At 34.8% G+C, this 14754-nt stretch overlaps 1 protein-coding gene across 1 annotated transcript; it reads right to left on the bottom strand.

The window, feature by feature from the left end:
- Nucleotides 1-10871: 10871 nt before the first annotated feature.
- Nucleotides 10872-12057, bottom strand: LOC141250818 (glutathionyl-hydroquinone reductase YqjG-like). The gene is made up of 4 exons (XM_073670102.1): nucleotides 11845-12057; nucleotides 11592-11768; nucleotides 11170-11523; nucleotides 10872-11102 (listed from the first exon to the last, which is right to left on the bottom strand). Exons 1-4 carry the CDS (start codon nucleotides 12055-12057, stop codon nucleotides 10872-10874), a joined length of 975 nt encoding a protein of 324 aa, XP_073526203.1.
- Between the last annotated feature and the right edge of the window lie 2697 nt (nucleotides 12058-14754).

Raw genomic sequence — 14754 nt, 5'->3', positions numbered from 1 at the left:
TCGACCCTGGCTGCCTAGGAATGGATCTTAATCCCACATTAACTATGCTGGTAATGTTTTAGTTATTGTGAGTGCTATCAAACTATGTGTTCTGGTGGATGTCAAAGCTAGTTGATTAGTACTTTCTGTTGATAGTACTTGATGCTTTGTTGCTTTTATTTCAGCTAAAGCTTTTTGTTGTGAATTCACTGAATTAGGCTATGGGAACTATTCAAATGACAATCACGGACATTTTTCCTATTTAATTGTAGATACAGAGATGTTGGTGATCCATGAAATTGTAGTGGTAGCTGAGCTTGGAGACTCTATTTTATTCACTGGATTTTGCAAAAGATGCAAAAGATGGAATCTTCAATGCTAACGGCCCTATCTAGAAGGAGCAACATCATCTCACCGCCTACCAGATGCACACCCGCAAGTTTGTGGAGTACTCATTTAAAATGACGCAGAGTTTGGTGAAAGATAAGCTAATGAGGTTGGTAGCAGAACAGAGTAGCAGCAACTCATGCGTGGACCTTCAAGAATGGCTTCTCAGGTTCAGTTACGACAGCGTTTTTCATCATGGTGTTGGGGGTCGACCCTGGCTGCCTAACAATGGATCTTAATCCTTCATTAACTATGTTGGTAATGTTTTAGTTATTGTGAGTGCTATCAAACTATCTGTTCTGGTGGATGTCAAAGCTAGTTGATTAGTACTTTCTGTTGATAGTACTTGATGCTTTGTTGCTTTTATTTCAGTTAAAGCTTTTTGTTGTGAATTCACTGAATTAGGCTATGGGAACTATTCAAATGACAATCACAACCATTTTGCCTATTCAATTGCAGATACCGAGATGTTGGTGATCCATGAAATTGTAGTGGTAGCTGAGCTTGGAGACTCTATTTTATTCATTGGATTATGCAAAATATGCAAAAGATAGAATCTTCAATGCCGACGGCCCTATCTGGAAGGAGCAACATCTTCTCACCGCCTACCAGATGCACACCCACAGGTTTGCGGAGTACTCATTTAAAATGACGCAAAGTTTGGTGAAAGATAAGCTACTGAGGTTGGTAGCAGAACAGAGTAGCAGCAGCTCAAGCGTGGACCTTCAAGAATGGATTCGCAGGTTCAGTTTCGACAACATTTGCATCTTGGTGTTGGGGGTCGACCCTGGCTGCCTAGCAATGGATCTGATTGAGATTCCATTCGCCAGAGAAATCGAGGATGCAACAGAATATTTTCTATACATGTTCGTGGTCCCGCCTTTCTATTGGAAGCCAATGAAGTGGTTAAGCCTCGGAAAGGAGAAGAAGCTTAAACAAGTTGTTATGGTCATCCACGACTTCGTCGATCAGACCTTGCATAACAGAAAGGCTGACGTCAACAGCAATGTTACTTACAACTGCGACGAACTATTGTCACGCCTGCTAGAGTTACAGAAAAACGGGTACGACACTCTGTCGGAAAAGTTTTTGAGGGAGTTGTGCATAATGTTCATCCTAGCTGGGCGCGACACGACCTCCATTGCTCTGACGTGGTTCTTCTGGCTACTCTATGAACACCTAGAAGTTGAGAAGAGGATTCTAGAAGAGATACGAGGTGTTAAAACAACGGCGGTGCCGGTGGCGGTGTTTGAAGCGGAGGAGCTGGAAAAGATTTGTATTTAAACCTTTTACAAGATCTTCTATGGACATTGTTATAGTCATTGCAAATTTAAAAGACAGGTGAGGGAGGCCTCTTATTTAGGTTGTATCATTGGTGTATGACACTGAATTTTAGATACATTATACATGTCTTTATAGTAGTATGGACGTATTTTTGCTTGTGTACACTTCCAGACAGCAGAACAACAATTTTTGTGGCTAATTGTCACATCTGTTATTATTAGTTGGATAATCGTGCAGATGTAAGAAATTGTAAGAAAATGTGTAGGTATGAAATTGTAAGAAAAAAATGTCAAGACAGTCAACTATGATTCATTAAATGATGATTCAAACTTACGAGTAAGGTTCATACATTATAAGAGTAAGGTTCATGGTTTAATGAAGAAGGTACATTTTCAACATAATATAACCCTGGCATCTAGTAACATTATTTGTATATGCAACTATGATTCATTAAATGATGGTTCATAAAATTAGGATTGTGGTTCATATGTTATTAAAGTAAGGTTCATGATTCAATGAAAAAGGTACATTTTTAATATAGTATCATTCTGAAATTTAATAAGTTTTCACAAAGTAGAAGGTTCACAAAATTACGACTACGGTTCATATATTATTACAGTGAGATACATCATTCATTGAAAAAGGTACATTTTATATATAGTACAATCCTCACAATCATAACTCTTTTAGAATTTTATTATGCGTTACAAGCTTTATATTATATGTTCATAAATTTATATTCAAGGTTCTTTTTGATGTTTTCAAGTTCATGGGTTCATAAATTTCTATTAAAGGTTCATAAATTTCTATTAATGGTTCATGGGTGCATAAACTACTATTAAAGGTTCATATGTTTTCAAGTTCATGTGTTAATAAATTTCTATTAAAGGTTCATAAATTTATATTGACGGTACATAAATTTGTAGTAAAGGTTCATAAAATTGTATTAAAGGTTCATAAATTTATATTGAAGGTTTGTAAATTTTCTGTAATAAAATTAATTAATCTAAAATTCTATTATGAAAATTATAAATCTCAAATTTTGTAATAAAACCATAAATGTATATTGAAGTTTCATAAATTTATGTAGATGGTTCATAAGTTTGTATTGAAGGTTCACAAATTTGTGTTGAAGGTTCATAAATTGTATTCAAGGTTCATAAATTTGTATTGAAGGTTTTATATTGCGGATTCATAAGCTTTTTCATTTTAGTCTATGGTTCATAAATTTATTTTCAAGGTTCATAAATTTGTACTGAAGGTTCATAAATTTGTTACAGGATACGATCTTTATATGGTTCATAAATTTATATTGGCGGTACATGAATTTTTATTAAAGGTTCAAAATTTTATATTTTGCGGTTCATGAATTTCTTTCAAAAAATTCCATTGGAGATTCACGTATCTTTAATCTCATGAATTTTATATTGACGGTACATACATTTTTATTAAAGGTTCATAAATTTTTATTGGTGGTTCATAAATTTATATTGATGGTACATGAATTTCTTTAGTAAAATTCCATTGGAGATTCACTTATCTTTAATCTCATGAATTTTATATTGACGGTACATAAAATTTTATTTAAGGTTCATAAATTTATATTGGTTGTACATAAATTTCTATTAAAGGTTCATAAATTTATATTGACGGTACATTCATTCCCAAATTGATACATGACGAAGCAGGTGCGGCATTGAGGGTAGGTGCAAGGCAAGGTACAAGACCAACTTGGAAAGTTAGTGCTTAAAAAAGTTGAAAATCGACGTTTTTTATGTGTTGTCCGGATTTAAAGTGATATTTTGAGGGGAAAACGTCCGTTTTCGGAGAAAAGGAAATTGGCAGCCCCTGCGGAGCTGCGGTCGTGTATCTCTTTCAGAGAGCTTTCTTTCTGTATATTATACGCCCGATTCGAACAACCGGTGCGAGAGTTATGCTCGTTTGAATGCAAGGTATGCGCAAAGTCCCGCTACATGTTCGTGGATTATGTGAAATCTTTTATCCTAGGCATACCCGAAAGACGCTCATATTGTGTTTCGGACCGAGACCTTCAAAACGACTACTCATAATACTTAAATGGATCATCGAATCAAAAGTTATGTCATTTATAACGATTGTGCCCAACCTTACACTGTCAATGGAGCTAACACAATAAGCGAATTTGTATGGAAGGTTCATAAATTTGTATTGAAGGTTCATTAATTTGAAGTGAAAGTTCGTAAATTTTATGTAATAAAATTCATTAATCTAAAGTTCTATTATGAAAAATTATAAATCTAGATCAAAATTTTAAATCTGAAATTCTGTAATAAAATCATAAATTTATATTGAAGTTCTTGAATTTGTATTGATGGTTCATAAATTTTTACTGAAGGTTCATAAATTTGTATTGAAGGTTCATAAATTTGTATTGATGGTTCATAAATTTGTATTGAAGGTTCATAAATTTTCTATAATAAAATTTATACTTTGGATTCATAAACTTTTTCATTTCAGTCTGCGGTTCATAAATTTATGTTCAAGGTTCATAAATTTTTATTGAAGGTTCCTAAATTTGTATTGAAGGTTCGTAAATTTTATGTAATAAATTTGTAAAGCAGAATCATAAGTTTTTTCATTTCAGTACATGGTTCATAAATTTATATTGAAAGTTCATAAATTTGTATGGAAGGTTCATAAATTTGTATGGAAGGTTCATAAATTTGTATGGAAGGTACATAAATTTGAATTGAAAGTTCGTAAATTTTCTGTAACAAAATTCATTAATCTAAATTTCTATTATGAAAAATTATAAATCTAGATCAAAATTTTAAATCTAAAATTTTGTAATAAAATCATAAATTTATATTGAAGTTTCTTGAATTTGTATTGATGGTTCATAAATTTGTATTGAAGGTTTGTAAATTTTCTATAATAAAATTTATACTTTGGATTCATAAACTTTTTCATTTCAGTCTGCGGTTCATAAATTTATGTTCAAGGTTCATAAATTTTTGTTGAAGGTTCGTAAATTTTATGTAATAAATTTGTAAAGCGGATTCATAAGTTTTTTCATTTCAGTACATGGTTCATAAATTTATATTGAAAGTTCATAAATTTGTATGGAAGGTTCATAAATTTGTATGGAAGGTTCATAAATTTGAATTGAAAGTTCGTAAATTTTCTGTAATAAAATTCATTAATCTAAATTTCTATTATGAAAAATTATAAATCTAGATCAAAATTTTAAATCTGAAATTCTGTAATAAAATCATAAATTTATATTGAAGGTTTATAAATTTATATTGATGGTTCATAAATTTGTATGGAAGGTTCATAAACTTGTATTGAAGGTTCGAAAATTTTCTAGTTTGGAGATGTTGCAGTGAGGATCACAGGGAATCTAAATCAACAAACAAGGCCTAAAGTGAGTCAGTGAGACCCTGTTAAAGGTTCAGAAATTTATATTGACGGTACATGAATTTTTGTTAAAGGTTCAAAAATTTATATTGACTAACAAACAATAAAAACAGCAACCAAAAGTAATCAACTGATTGATATTTCCCATAAATTATCACCAAACGACATCTAACAAAAAGTATTACTACAAAAAGGAAGTGAAAAGAACCCATCCTACAAACAGTAGGACAATCTACAATTTTATTATTGTTGTAGGGTTGTGTAGGAAACTCAAATTCATGTGTTCATGAAGGAGTAGAAATGGAGACTGAAATGCAGACCCAATGTGTCCTTCTTTTCCCTTCATTTTAATAAAAGTACACCAGCTGTTTTTCATCAAATGGAGGAATACGCATTCCAACCTTCTTCTCGTCCCTCTTCTCGACCTTCACAAACCCTGCAGTATACAAATCTTAGTATGAATTCCTTCATTATATAAATTTCTATAACATCATTACCTGGTGGAATACACATAATCACCAACAGAAATCTAAAGAACACTTACCTTTACAATAATAACCCCCAAATCAGTGATGGAGCAGATTTTATTGATAGATCCATTAACATTGACAAAACAAATTGATGATAAAACTAAAGAGACTACATGAACACAGACGATTACTTACCTTTGAAGTGGAGAAAAGCAATTTCACTAGGAAATTCAGAAAATCAAAGCATGAACTGAAGAAAATGATGAGAACCTTTGCACAGAGAACAGGAAAGAGAAAACTGTAAAGATATTGCCCATCCACATATTTCAACATACACAAGCAGATCATAAAAACTGTAAAAGCATTATGCGTTACACGCAATCTACCACTGAAAATGTGTAGATTTGGAACTCAAATGAGGGTAAGTAGCATACCAAGCATCAACATCATTAATTACTAAAAAGAAAAAGAAAAATCCAAGCTGAAGAAGCTAACTCTAGATAAAGAAAGAGCTTTTAGAGATGGAGGATTTCACCTGTTACATATTCCAATATTGGTCATCTCTTGGGTGGTCTCTCATCATCATCATCTGAGTCATCTTTGCCCGATGTCTTGCGTTTAGATGGGGCCTCATCTTCCCCTCCATCATCGTCTTCCTCATCTCCGTTCTCCTGCGGCTCAAAGTCACTTTGATCCTCCTCTTCTTCAGCAGGTGCAATGGGACGAACTAGGTACTCGGTTCCCACATCCTATGCATCAAATAATTATCAAACTGACTTTCCGGATCTATGCGTTTCTAGTTTGAAAGTCAGGGAATGACATAGATCCAAAATGTAAAAATAGGAGGGAATTATCTCATCCAAGTACTCAAAAACTAAACTTTCAAGAAGGATCTTGACACCTTTCGGGAAAAACAAAGTGAAGAGAAATCATCTCACGGAAGAACAGATTTTCTAATATTTTAAGAGTAACACTTTAGATGAGGAAGTAAGAAGACAAAGGAATCTGTCATTCCACCCTGACAAAAGAGATGTATCAATGGAAACCAATTATTTTTAACTTGTACAGAAACCAAAGATAAGAACTTTTTTGATAGAATTCAAATAAGTAATGACAAAGACCGAATTAATCAAGTTAGATCTGGAAAGAGTTATCTCAGATCTCTATGCCATCCGGATTAAGAGCAGAGGTTCCAATCGAATTAGTATATAACAAGAGACGATTGAAATAGAAACTACATGCACTAAATCCAGCAAAAACCGCAGCTCTAATTGGCCTATAAATTATAGTTTAACAGCAGAAACAACAGTGTATGTAGAGTATCTGCAGTTTCACCAGACTGACTAACAAAAACAGCGAGTTCATACGCTTATGGAATTCCTATTATGCATTGAAAAGAGACTGATAGAGATGAAGAACAGTTACCAGAGAGCTCTTCCAAGATAGACCTTGAGGCTAAAGCAGCATTATAGCTGGTACCGCATCCAATGAAAAGAATTCGTCTATTATACCTGATTGTTTTGAGGTGATCTTTAAGGCCACCCAGAAGAACAGATTAGGTCTTGCAAGACCCTCCACGTATAAGCATGCCACATGCTCAGCATCTTCTCAAACTTGTTCATCCCAACAAGCAATTTTGCCACAGCTGCAATGAGATCAGATAAAAGTGATTTGTCAATGAAGGCAAGTAACAAGAACATACAATACCAACATCATTCATTTACTAGCAGAGCACTAGATGGAAGGAATGTTGCTCATAAGGTTAGTAAGTCAAAATGCTCAAAAAGTCAATTAAATCCATTCTACAGACTTACTTTTATGCAATTCCTCTAGAGTCAGTTTATACAAGGCGAACAAGTTTGATCCGACGTTGCAAGGCATTCCTTTCAGTCTTTGAACCTCAATTTTGACCTAAAATTTAGGTGGCAACGAGAGATCAAAATTTCTGAAATCGCTTCTACAATGGAAAGGAGAGTGAAGGATTAACACACACACAAGCACAATAAAGACCACAATTCATATAGACATTTCGTCGAACAACAAATGTGCACAAGTCACTCTATACACATATGCACAATTCATAGAGACAATTTGCCCTAATTGACATTGTTCTCGATTTTAAGCAGTACTATTGAACAAAAAGGCTTATTTTAAACAATTTCAAGCAAATTGGGAGTGCCTACCGCAGGAGACGAACTGGAACAAATCCAGAACAATAGGAAGATTGCGTCGTCGGAGATTGCGTCGTTGGAGATTTAATAACCTAAAGCAGACATCGCGGATAAGCATCGTCATCGAAGATTTCATCGTCATTGCCAAGGGAGGTCTCTTGCCCAGGGATGCGGAGGTGAAACTCGTTAAAGCTCGTTGGTGTTGAAGCTCGTTGGAAGTCCGCCATTAGAGATGTTGGGAATTTCAGGAGGAGATTTGCCACTTCCAAGGACTGAGAGGATGAGGGAGAATCTTCAGAGAAGGAGGTAGAGACGAAGTCGCCATGGAGAACTGGAGCAAAGATTGGAAAGGAGAAGATGGTCGGGCACCCAAAATAAACTTGTGGAAAAGTCCCAAATGCCCCTCCATGATTAAATTACATTAGAAAAGAAGGAGAGCGTGCTGGCCGTTGGATAGAATAATCTGAAAGGTTGAGATGAGTACTCACCTACTCACTATAAGGACAATACTCATATGATCCTTACTCTACTAAAGCAATAGTTAAACTAGCCTCACATTCACTCTTGCCACATGTCGCGCTGAGAATGAAAGTTGAGAAAATATAAAGAAAGGAAATTATTGATTCCAAATATATTATATAAGGAAACACTTTTAAATTCTGAAGACAACATGTTCCTCTCTTATACAAAACACAACATGTTCTTGACTTGACAGTGAACTTAGATCAGGTTTCTCCATCTTCTTATGATTTGTGTTCTACACATACTCTAGTTATGATTAGATTTATTCAGCCAACAAATAAGGTGTAATGTATTTATTCAGCAAACGAATAAGGTGTAGGTCCTAGATCAAGCTATTAGGGCTTGTATATATTTTAATTGGACTTAGGTTAACTAATTTCATGCTTACTGACATACATAAACAACTAGTTTAACCCGCGTGCCAAACACGCGATTTCTACAATATTTATATATTTAAATAAAATAATTTATAAATTATAGTTATTAAAAATATATTAAAAATATTAATAAAATATATTTAGAAAATTAGAAAAAATACAAAAAAATTTACATTTTATTGTATTTTTTATAAATTTTCTTTTTAGATTTTAATAATGCATGATCTTTCCTTGTTTAAATAAAAAAAATTGTGATGTCTATACATCCAAAGTTGTGATGTCTATCTATCTATATAATACTAAGGATAAAACTAGATGAAACATGCTCATTCATCTACCTCTTTCAAACGAACGCCTAGTTTCAGTCACAATTTCATCTCTTCATTGTCAGATTGCAATTTCATCTACCTTTTCCAATTTCATCTAGATGAAGATGAAATTCCTTCATCTAACCCCCATAAGATGAAGGTATTTTTTCATCTAGATGAAGATGAAATTCCACAATTCATCTACCTTTTAATCTACTTTTTATTCATCTACCTAATTTCATCTAGATGAAAAAATACTTTCATCTAATATTGTCGAACGGAGCCTAAAGCAATAGTTAAACTAGCCTCACATTCACTCTCGCCACAGGTCGCTCTGAGAATGAAAGTTGAGAAAATATAAAGAAAGGAAATATTGATTCCAAATATATTATACTCCCTCTGTCCCTAAATAAAGATTTCATTTCAATTTTGCACATTCGTCGAGACGTGTTTTGTTTCGTTAATATCTCTAATAATACAACTCCAAATATTATATAATTTTAATATTATTAAAGTACTTATTGAGATGAATAAAATTAGACCACACATGACTATGTTATTTCTTATACTTATACATTGAGAGTAATCGAGACAAGAACCGTAAAATATGAATAGTTTTCTTTTTTAAATGAGATCTTTATAAGGGGACTGATGGAGTATAAGGAAACACTTTTAAATTCTGAACACAACATGTTCCTCACAACTAGTGCAGTAGTCCGATGTTGTCAAGTACATTGAGTTGCATAGAAGAATTGGATCGCCAATTGCAGATTGAAGGTTTCTCCTCTCCTGCAAATTAGAAGATTTGGCAGCCTGTTTTCTCTAATTCTCCTGCAAATTGCAGATTTTAATATATGTTTTCTCCTCTCCTGCAATTGCAAGTTGCAAACCCCTGTTTTCTAGGTGCATGCGTTCAAAACAGCCATGGGCGGTAGGTGGTGGAAACTCGGGAGTGGAGAACAACACCGCGGAGTGTGCGACTACGGACTGCAGTGTGGATTGCGGAATGCAGCGCGTTGCTGCGGCGGCGCGGCTATTCGCTTGTGCGCCCCAGGGTTTGTCACTTCGTCTCCTATGAACGTGAAGACGAAGAAGAAGAAGCAAACGGTGCCGCTTTTGAATTTTGCTTAAGTTTTATTTTATTTTATTTTTTGCACTTCTGCTTAAGCTGTGTAAAATTTGCCTATGTATATTAACATTTTTCCTTTTTCTATAACAGTTTTTACAGATTATCAAATTCTGTATAAGATAGTAATAAATACTTAAAATATATATAATTTCGGTTTTAAGTGGTTAACTAAAATTTAAACACCAAAATATTATTGATGGCATATAAATCCACGAGAGAGGCGAACTTTGAGTTTAAAATAACGAATCACGTACCAGAAAATAATGAATCACGTTCCAGGAAAATCATGTTCCAGAAAATTACGAGATTCTCTGGCAAATCGATTCCGCACAGGGTTGCCTGATTCTCCCCATATATGGAGAATCGAGAATCGATACTCACGTTCCGGAACTTCTCGGGCGGACCACGGATATAAAGGAAGAAACGTGTTCCTTTTCGTCATAAATTGTGTACCGCAACTTGTTTAAATTTTTTTTAGCATACATGAGCTTACTATTAATGCGTGTTAAGCTAATAATGTATGAAATGTTTGATTGAAATAACGAATGAATTTATAAATAGTAGTGAATCATGTTCCAAAGATGAACGAATCACGTTTCAAAATATAACGATCCAACAGTTTATGATTCTCTGACGAATCGATTCTCCAAGAAATGGAGAATCGCAAATCGCGTTCACGTTCCGCTTCTTCTACGAATCAGACAACCCTGAGTTGGATGCTAATACACAGTACATCATGACATTCCACTTTTTCACACGTTACAAGCAAATATAAAGCAAGCAACATTACATCATCAGAGCACAAAGACACACACACAGAGAATAGTGAAGATATATGTAAGGTGTTAAGCAAACCTAATCCTGTCATGGGGAGAAGAGTAATCAATATTTGGGCCAACCGGGACGATCCCATACGGGTTAACAGAGGGATGACTTCCATAGTAATGGTTCTTGATATGATCCATCTTCACAGTGCTGCTCATCCCACCGATTTGGAACACATCCTTTGTGTAATTCAACAGATTCGGGTATTCCCGCAGCAGTTTCTTGTTGCACTTGAAATGAACTGCATACACCTGTTCATCTTCAACCCAATTAAACAAATCCTTTTCTAACTCAAACACATATATCCTATATAGTTACCTCATCAAACCGTATAAGAGTCACAAACAATCTTATATCAGCCTCAGTAACTGCGCTGCCACATAAGTAACGCTGCTTGCTGAGTATCTCCTCACATCTATCCAGAGCTGCATACACTTGTTCCACAGCAACATCGTAGGGCTCTTGCTTGGTAGCAAAACCACATCTGTAAACTCCATTGTTGATTCCATCATATACCCATTTGTTAACCTCATTGATCTCGTTTTGCAAGTGACTTGGATAGAGATCCATGTCAGGGCTCTCTGCAACCTCATTGAACGTGGAATTCAGCATCCTGATGATTTCTGAGCTCTCGTTATTCACAATAGTCCGCAGTTTCTTATCCCACAGTACCTATAAAGACAGATTCGACTTCATTAATGTATACCAACCGGACAGAGATCGATAAGGATGATACGCACAGGCACTGTGAATTTCCCAGAGTAGTTTGTACTGGCGAGGTCATACAGATCCCTTATGGTTCTTACTCCATTCAATGGATCTGGTTCAGCGCCCTCTTCCTCTGTGTCTGATACAGGAAACACCCATCCTCTGTGCTCATCACCTTCCTTAGTCTTCTCCCATTTGGCTTTCACAGACTGGATTGGGTGTAAGTAACCAAATTAGTTATAGTTACTAGTAATTTGGAAGGAAGGAAGGCAAGGAGTATGTTACCGTGAACCCTATTGCTTTGTGAAGCCCTTTAATCATTAAGTAAGCGAGACAGCGTGATGCCCAGGGACAGGCGTATGATACATAGAGATGATACCTTCCTGCCTCCACTGTGAACCGAGAATTTGGATCTTTTGAAATCAAATTACGGAATGTGGAAGGAGACCGGTCAAAGGCACCAGTTTGTGACATCTCGTCAAGTGCAGTTTTGGCCATGCCGCGCAGCTTAATCACGGTCAACAAATAGAAAGATGGTTAAACCCTAAGATCAATCAGTATCCTCTAATCGAACCAAAATAAGAGCAAGCCAAAGTATTTACAGAAATCGTGCACAAAATAAAGATGCATATATTGTATTAGTTGAATCAGATATAGAGAGAAGTTCAAATTCCGATCAGTTCCAGTGAACTGACGGTCTTGAGAGTAAGATCGATCTCAATTCACAAACCATGTTAAATACTTGTTACAATTGTAGCAACACAGGAAAAGAGGAGAAGTTTTACCTGAAGTTTGACAGATTGAAGGCGGGAGCTGTAGGGTTTGAGATGATAAGCTGAGGTGAGAATGTTTGGGAAGGAGATGTTGATCATACTTATGGAGGAGGAGCAAATTTTTGCAGGACACACCGCCGCCGGGGAACGAGTTAGTAGCCGCTAACCACCGCATTACGTGAATAAAAAAATCAGTGTTATTTCTTACCCGTTCTCTTTATAGTTTGACGTAATTCGTGACGTAGAAGCAAAGACAAAGAGGGTGTTTTTCTTTACCAAACAATACAAAGACACAAAAAATTTCAAACTCTAAGAATATTGTAATAAGGACATGAGTTCTCGTATATCTTCCATCTTACTAGAAGTATATACTCTAATGACTTTCAAAATATGAGATTGTTGTCATCGAGACTTTGAGAGAAAATCTACAGCTCGATTACCAGAGCGTTTAGTGTGGATGTACTTGACAATTATAAAATTAGCGTTGTATTTGTGGGTGTCTTGAATGATAGGATCTATTTTCCAAGGAACCTTCCAGATTCTCTTCAAACTATTAATGACGGTGAGATTGTCGCCTTCGACGAAGACAAAAGGAAAACCCAAGCCAACGACCTCTTTAACTCATACAAGAGCAGCCTAAGCTTCGACTTGGAGAGTACTAATGTTTTGAACCTCGCGGGTATCAACATCAATAATTCTACATGCGTTGTCTCTAATAATAAACGCAATGTTTCCTATATTATCTTTAAAAAACCATCAAAATTAATCTTAATCCAATTGCGAAGAGGCCTGGACCAAGAACAAGGGGAGCTATTTGAAGTAGACCTAGCATTGGACAAATTTTTACCAGCAATCTTTGAAATTCTAACTTCATTATTCATCCATAAATCTACTTGAGACGTGGCAATAGCAAGGATGTTGTTAATAAAGGTGAGTCGTGGTTTTTCCCCTCCCCTAAAGATAATGTTATTCCTGGTTTGCCAAATATTCCACTAAAGATGGAAGGATAAAGGAATACTGGTATTTGAATTGATAAATAGATGAAGTGAGGAAATAAAATCGCCAGAATCATTGAGAGAGTAAGATATTCTTGTCTTATTTTTCAGCCAATAAAAAAGGTCGTTGGTAAACCGACAGTTAAAGAATAGATGAATAGATGTTTCTACTTTCTATGGCATTTTGGCGAAGAGTACATTGATCGGGGATTCGATGAAAAAAACGATTAATTCTTTCAGTTGTAGGGAGACAATAAGAGCGAGCTTTCCAAATAAATTTTTTTATTTTCGGGGCAATGTCTAATTGCCAAAAGTTTATAGGATGAAGAAAATTGCTAGTTGATCTGGTTGCATTAAAAGCAGATTGAGAAGAGAAGTCTCTGCCATTAGAGGCGGACCAAATAATCTTATATTCAATCGGGAAAATCGGAATGTAAACTGAATTTATTATTTTAATAATATGAGTTGGTAAATAATTTGCAAGTTTTTTATTGTTCCATCATCTGTCTGGAGTCCAGAAGAAATTGAGAGGAATGTTGGGGTCATTGTTGCTTATGTAGGAAGATAAATCAATGTTAGGAAGTCAATTGTCTGTCCAAAATTTGATTTTAGTACCAATACCGATTTGCCACGTAATCAGACTTTTAAATTTATCTCTAATAGAGAGAAGACGATTAAATTGACACGAAAAGGATACAAATTTATTAACTTTGAGGATATCAATATTCGATAAGTATTTTTCGTAAATAGTAAAAGTCCAGATAGAATTGGGGTTGTCAAAATTTTCCAAAGAAGTTTTATTTGGAGAGCAATATTATTTTCAGAGGCCAAGCGCAAGCCAACCCTGCCTTCCGTTTTCGGTTTACAAATCCTATTCCAATTTATCAATGGATGGAAGTTACTGTTAGGTTTGTTCTAGAAGAATTTCTTTTAGATATCGTCAATATCAAAACAAACACATTTTGGGAGAAGGAAACATCGCATTAAATGATTAACTTTTGATCAAGATTACTTGGGAGAAGGAAACATTTCCATTTATCTTTTCTTTATTTTTTAACCTTCAAAAAGTACAAATTTCGGATTATAAAGAAAATCAAAACCAAAATGAAATTCATAAACTAGTACTAAATATTTGAATAACAAAATAAGAGTAGCCAAATCAAAATGTACCTTGATGAAACCTTTTCAATATTCATGTACTTGTTTGTACTCCCTCCTTCACTATTTAAAGATCTCGTTTACTAATACCGAGAAAAATTAAGGAATGAGAAAGAAAGTGTGAAAAGGAGAGTGAAAAAGTGAAAATTGTAATGATTAGAGGAGAGAGATAGAGAGAAGAAGGAGATATGATTGATTTGACAAAGAGAGAGTGTGTATAAAAGTGGGTTGGAAAGTGTAAAAGTGTATTAAAATTAGGTAATTGCTAT

Source organism: Phyllobates terribilis, unplaced genomic scaffold (assembly GCF_046119375.1).
Source record: "Phyllobates terribilis strain yellow unplaced genomic scaffold, ASM4611937v1 Scaffold_6156__1_contigs__length_46476, whole genome shotgun sequence".
Classification (NCBI taxonomy): Eukaryota; Metazoa; Chordata; class Amphibia; order Anura; family Dendrobatidae; genus Phyllobates; species Phyllobates terribilis.
This window is presented reverse-complemented; position numbering and strand designations above follow the sequence as displayed.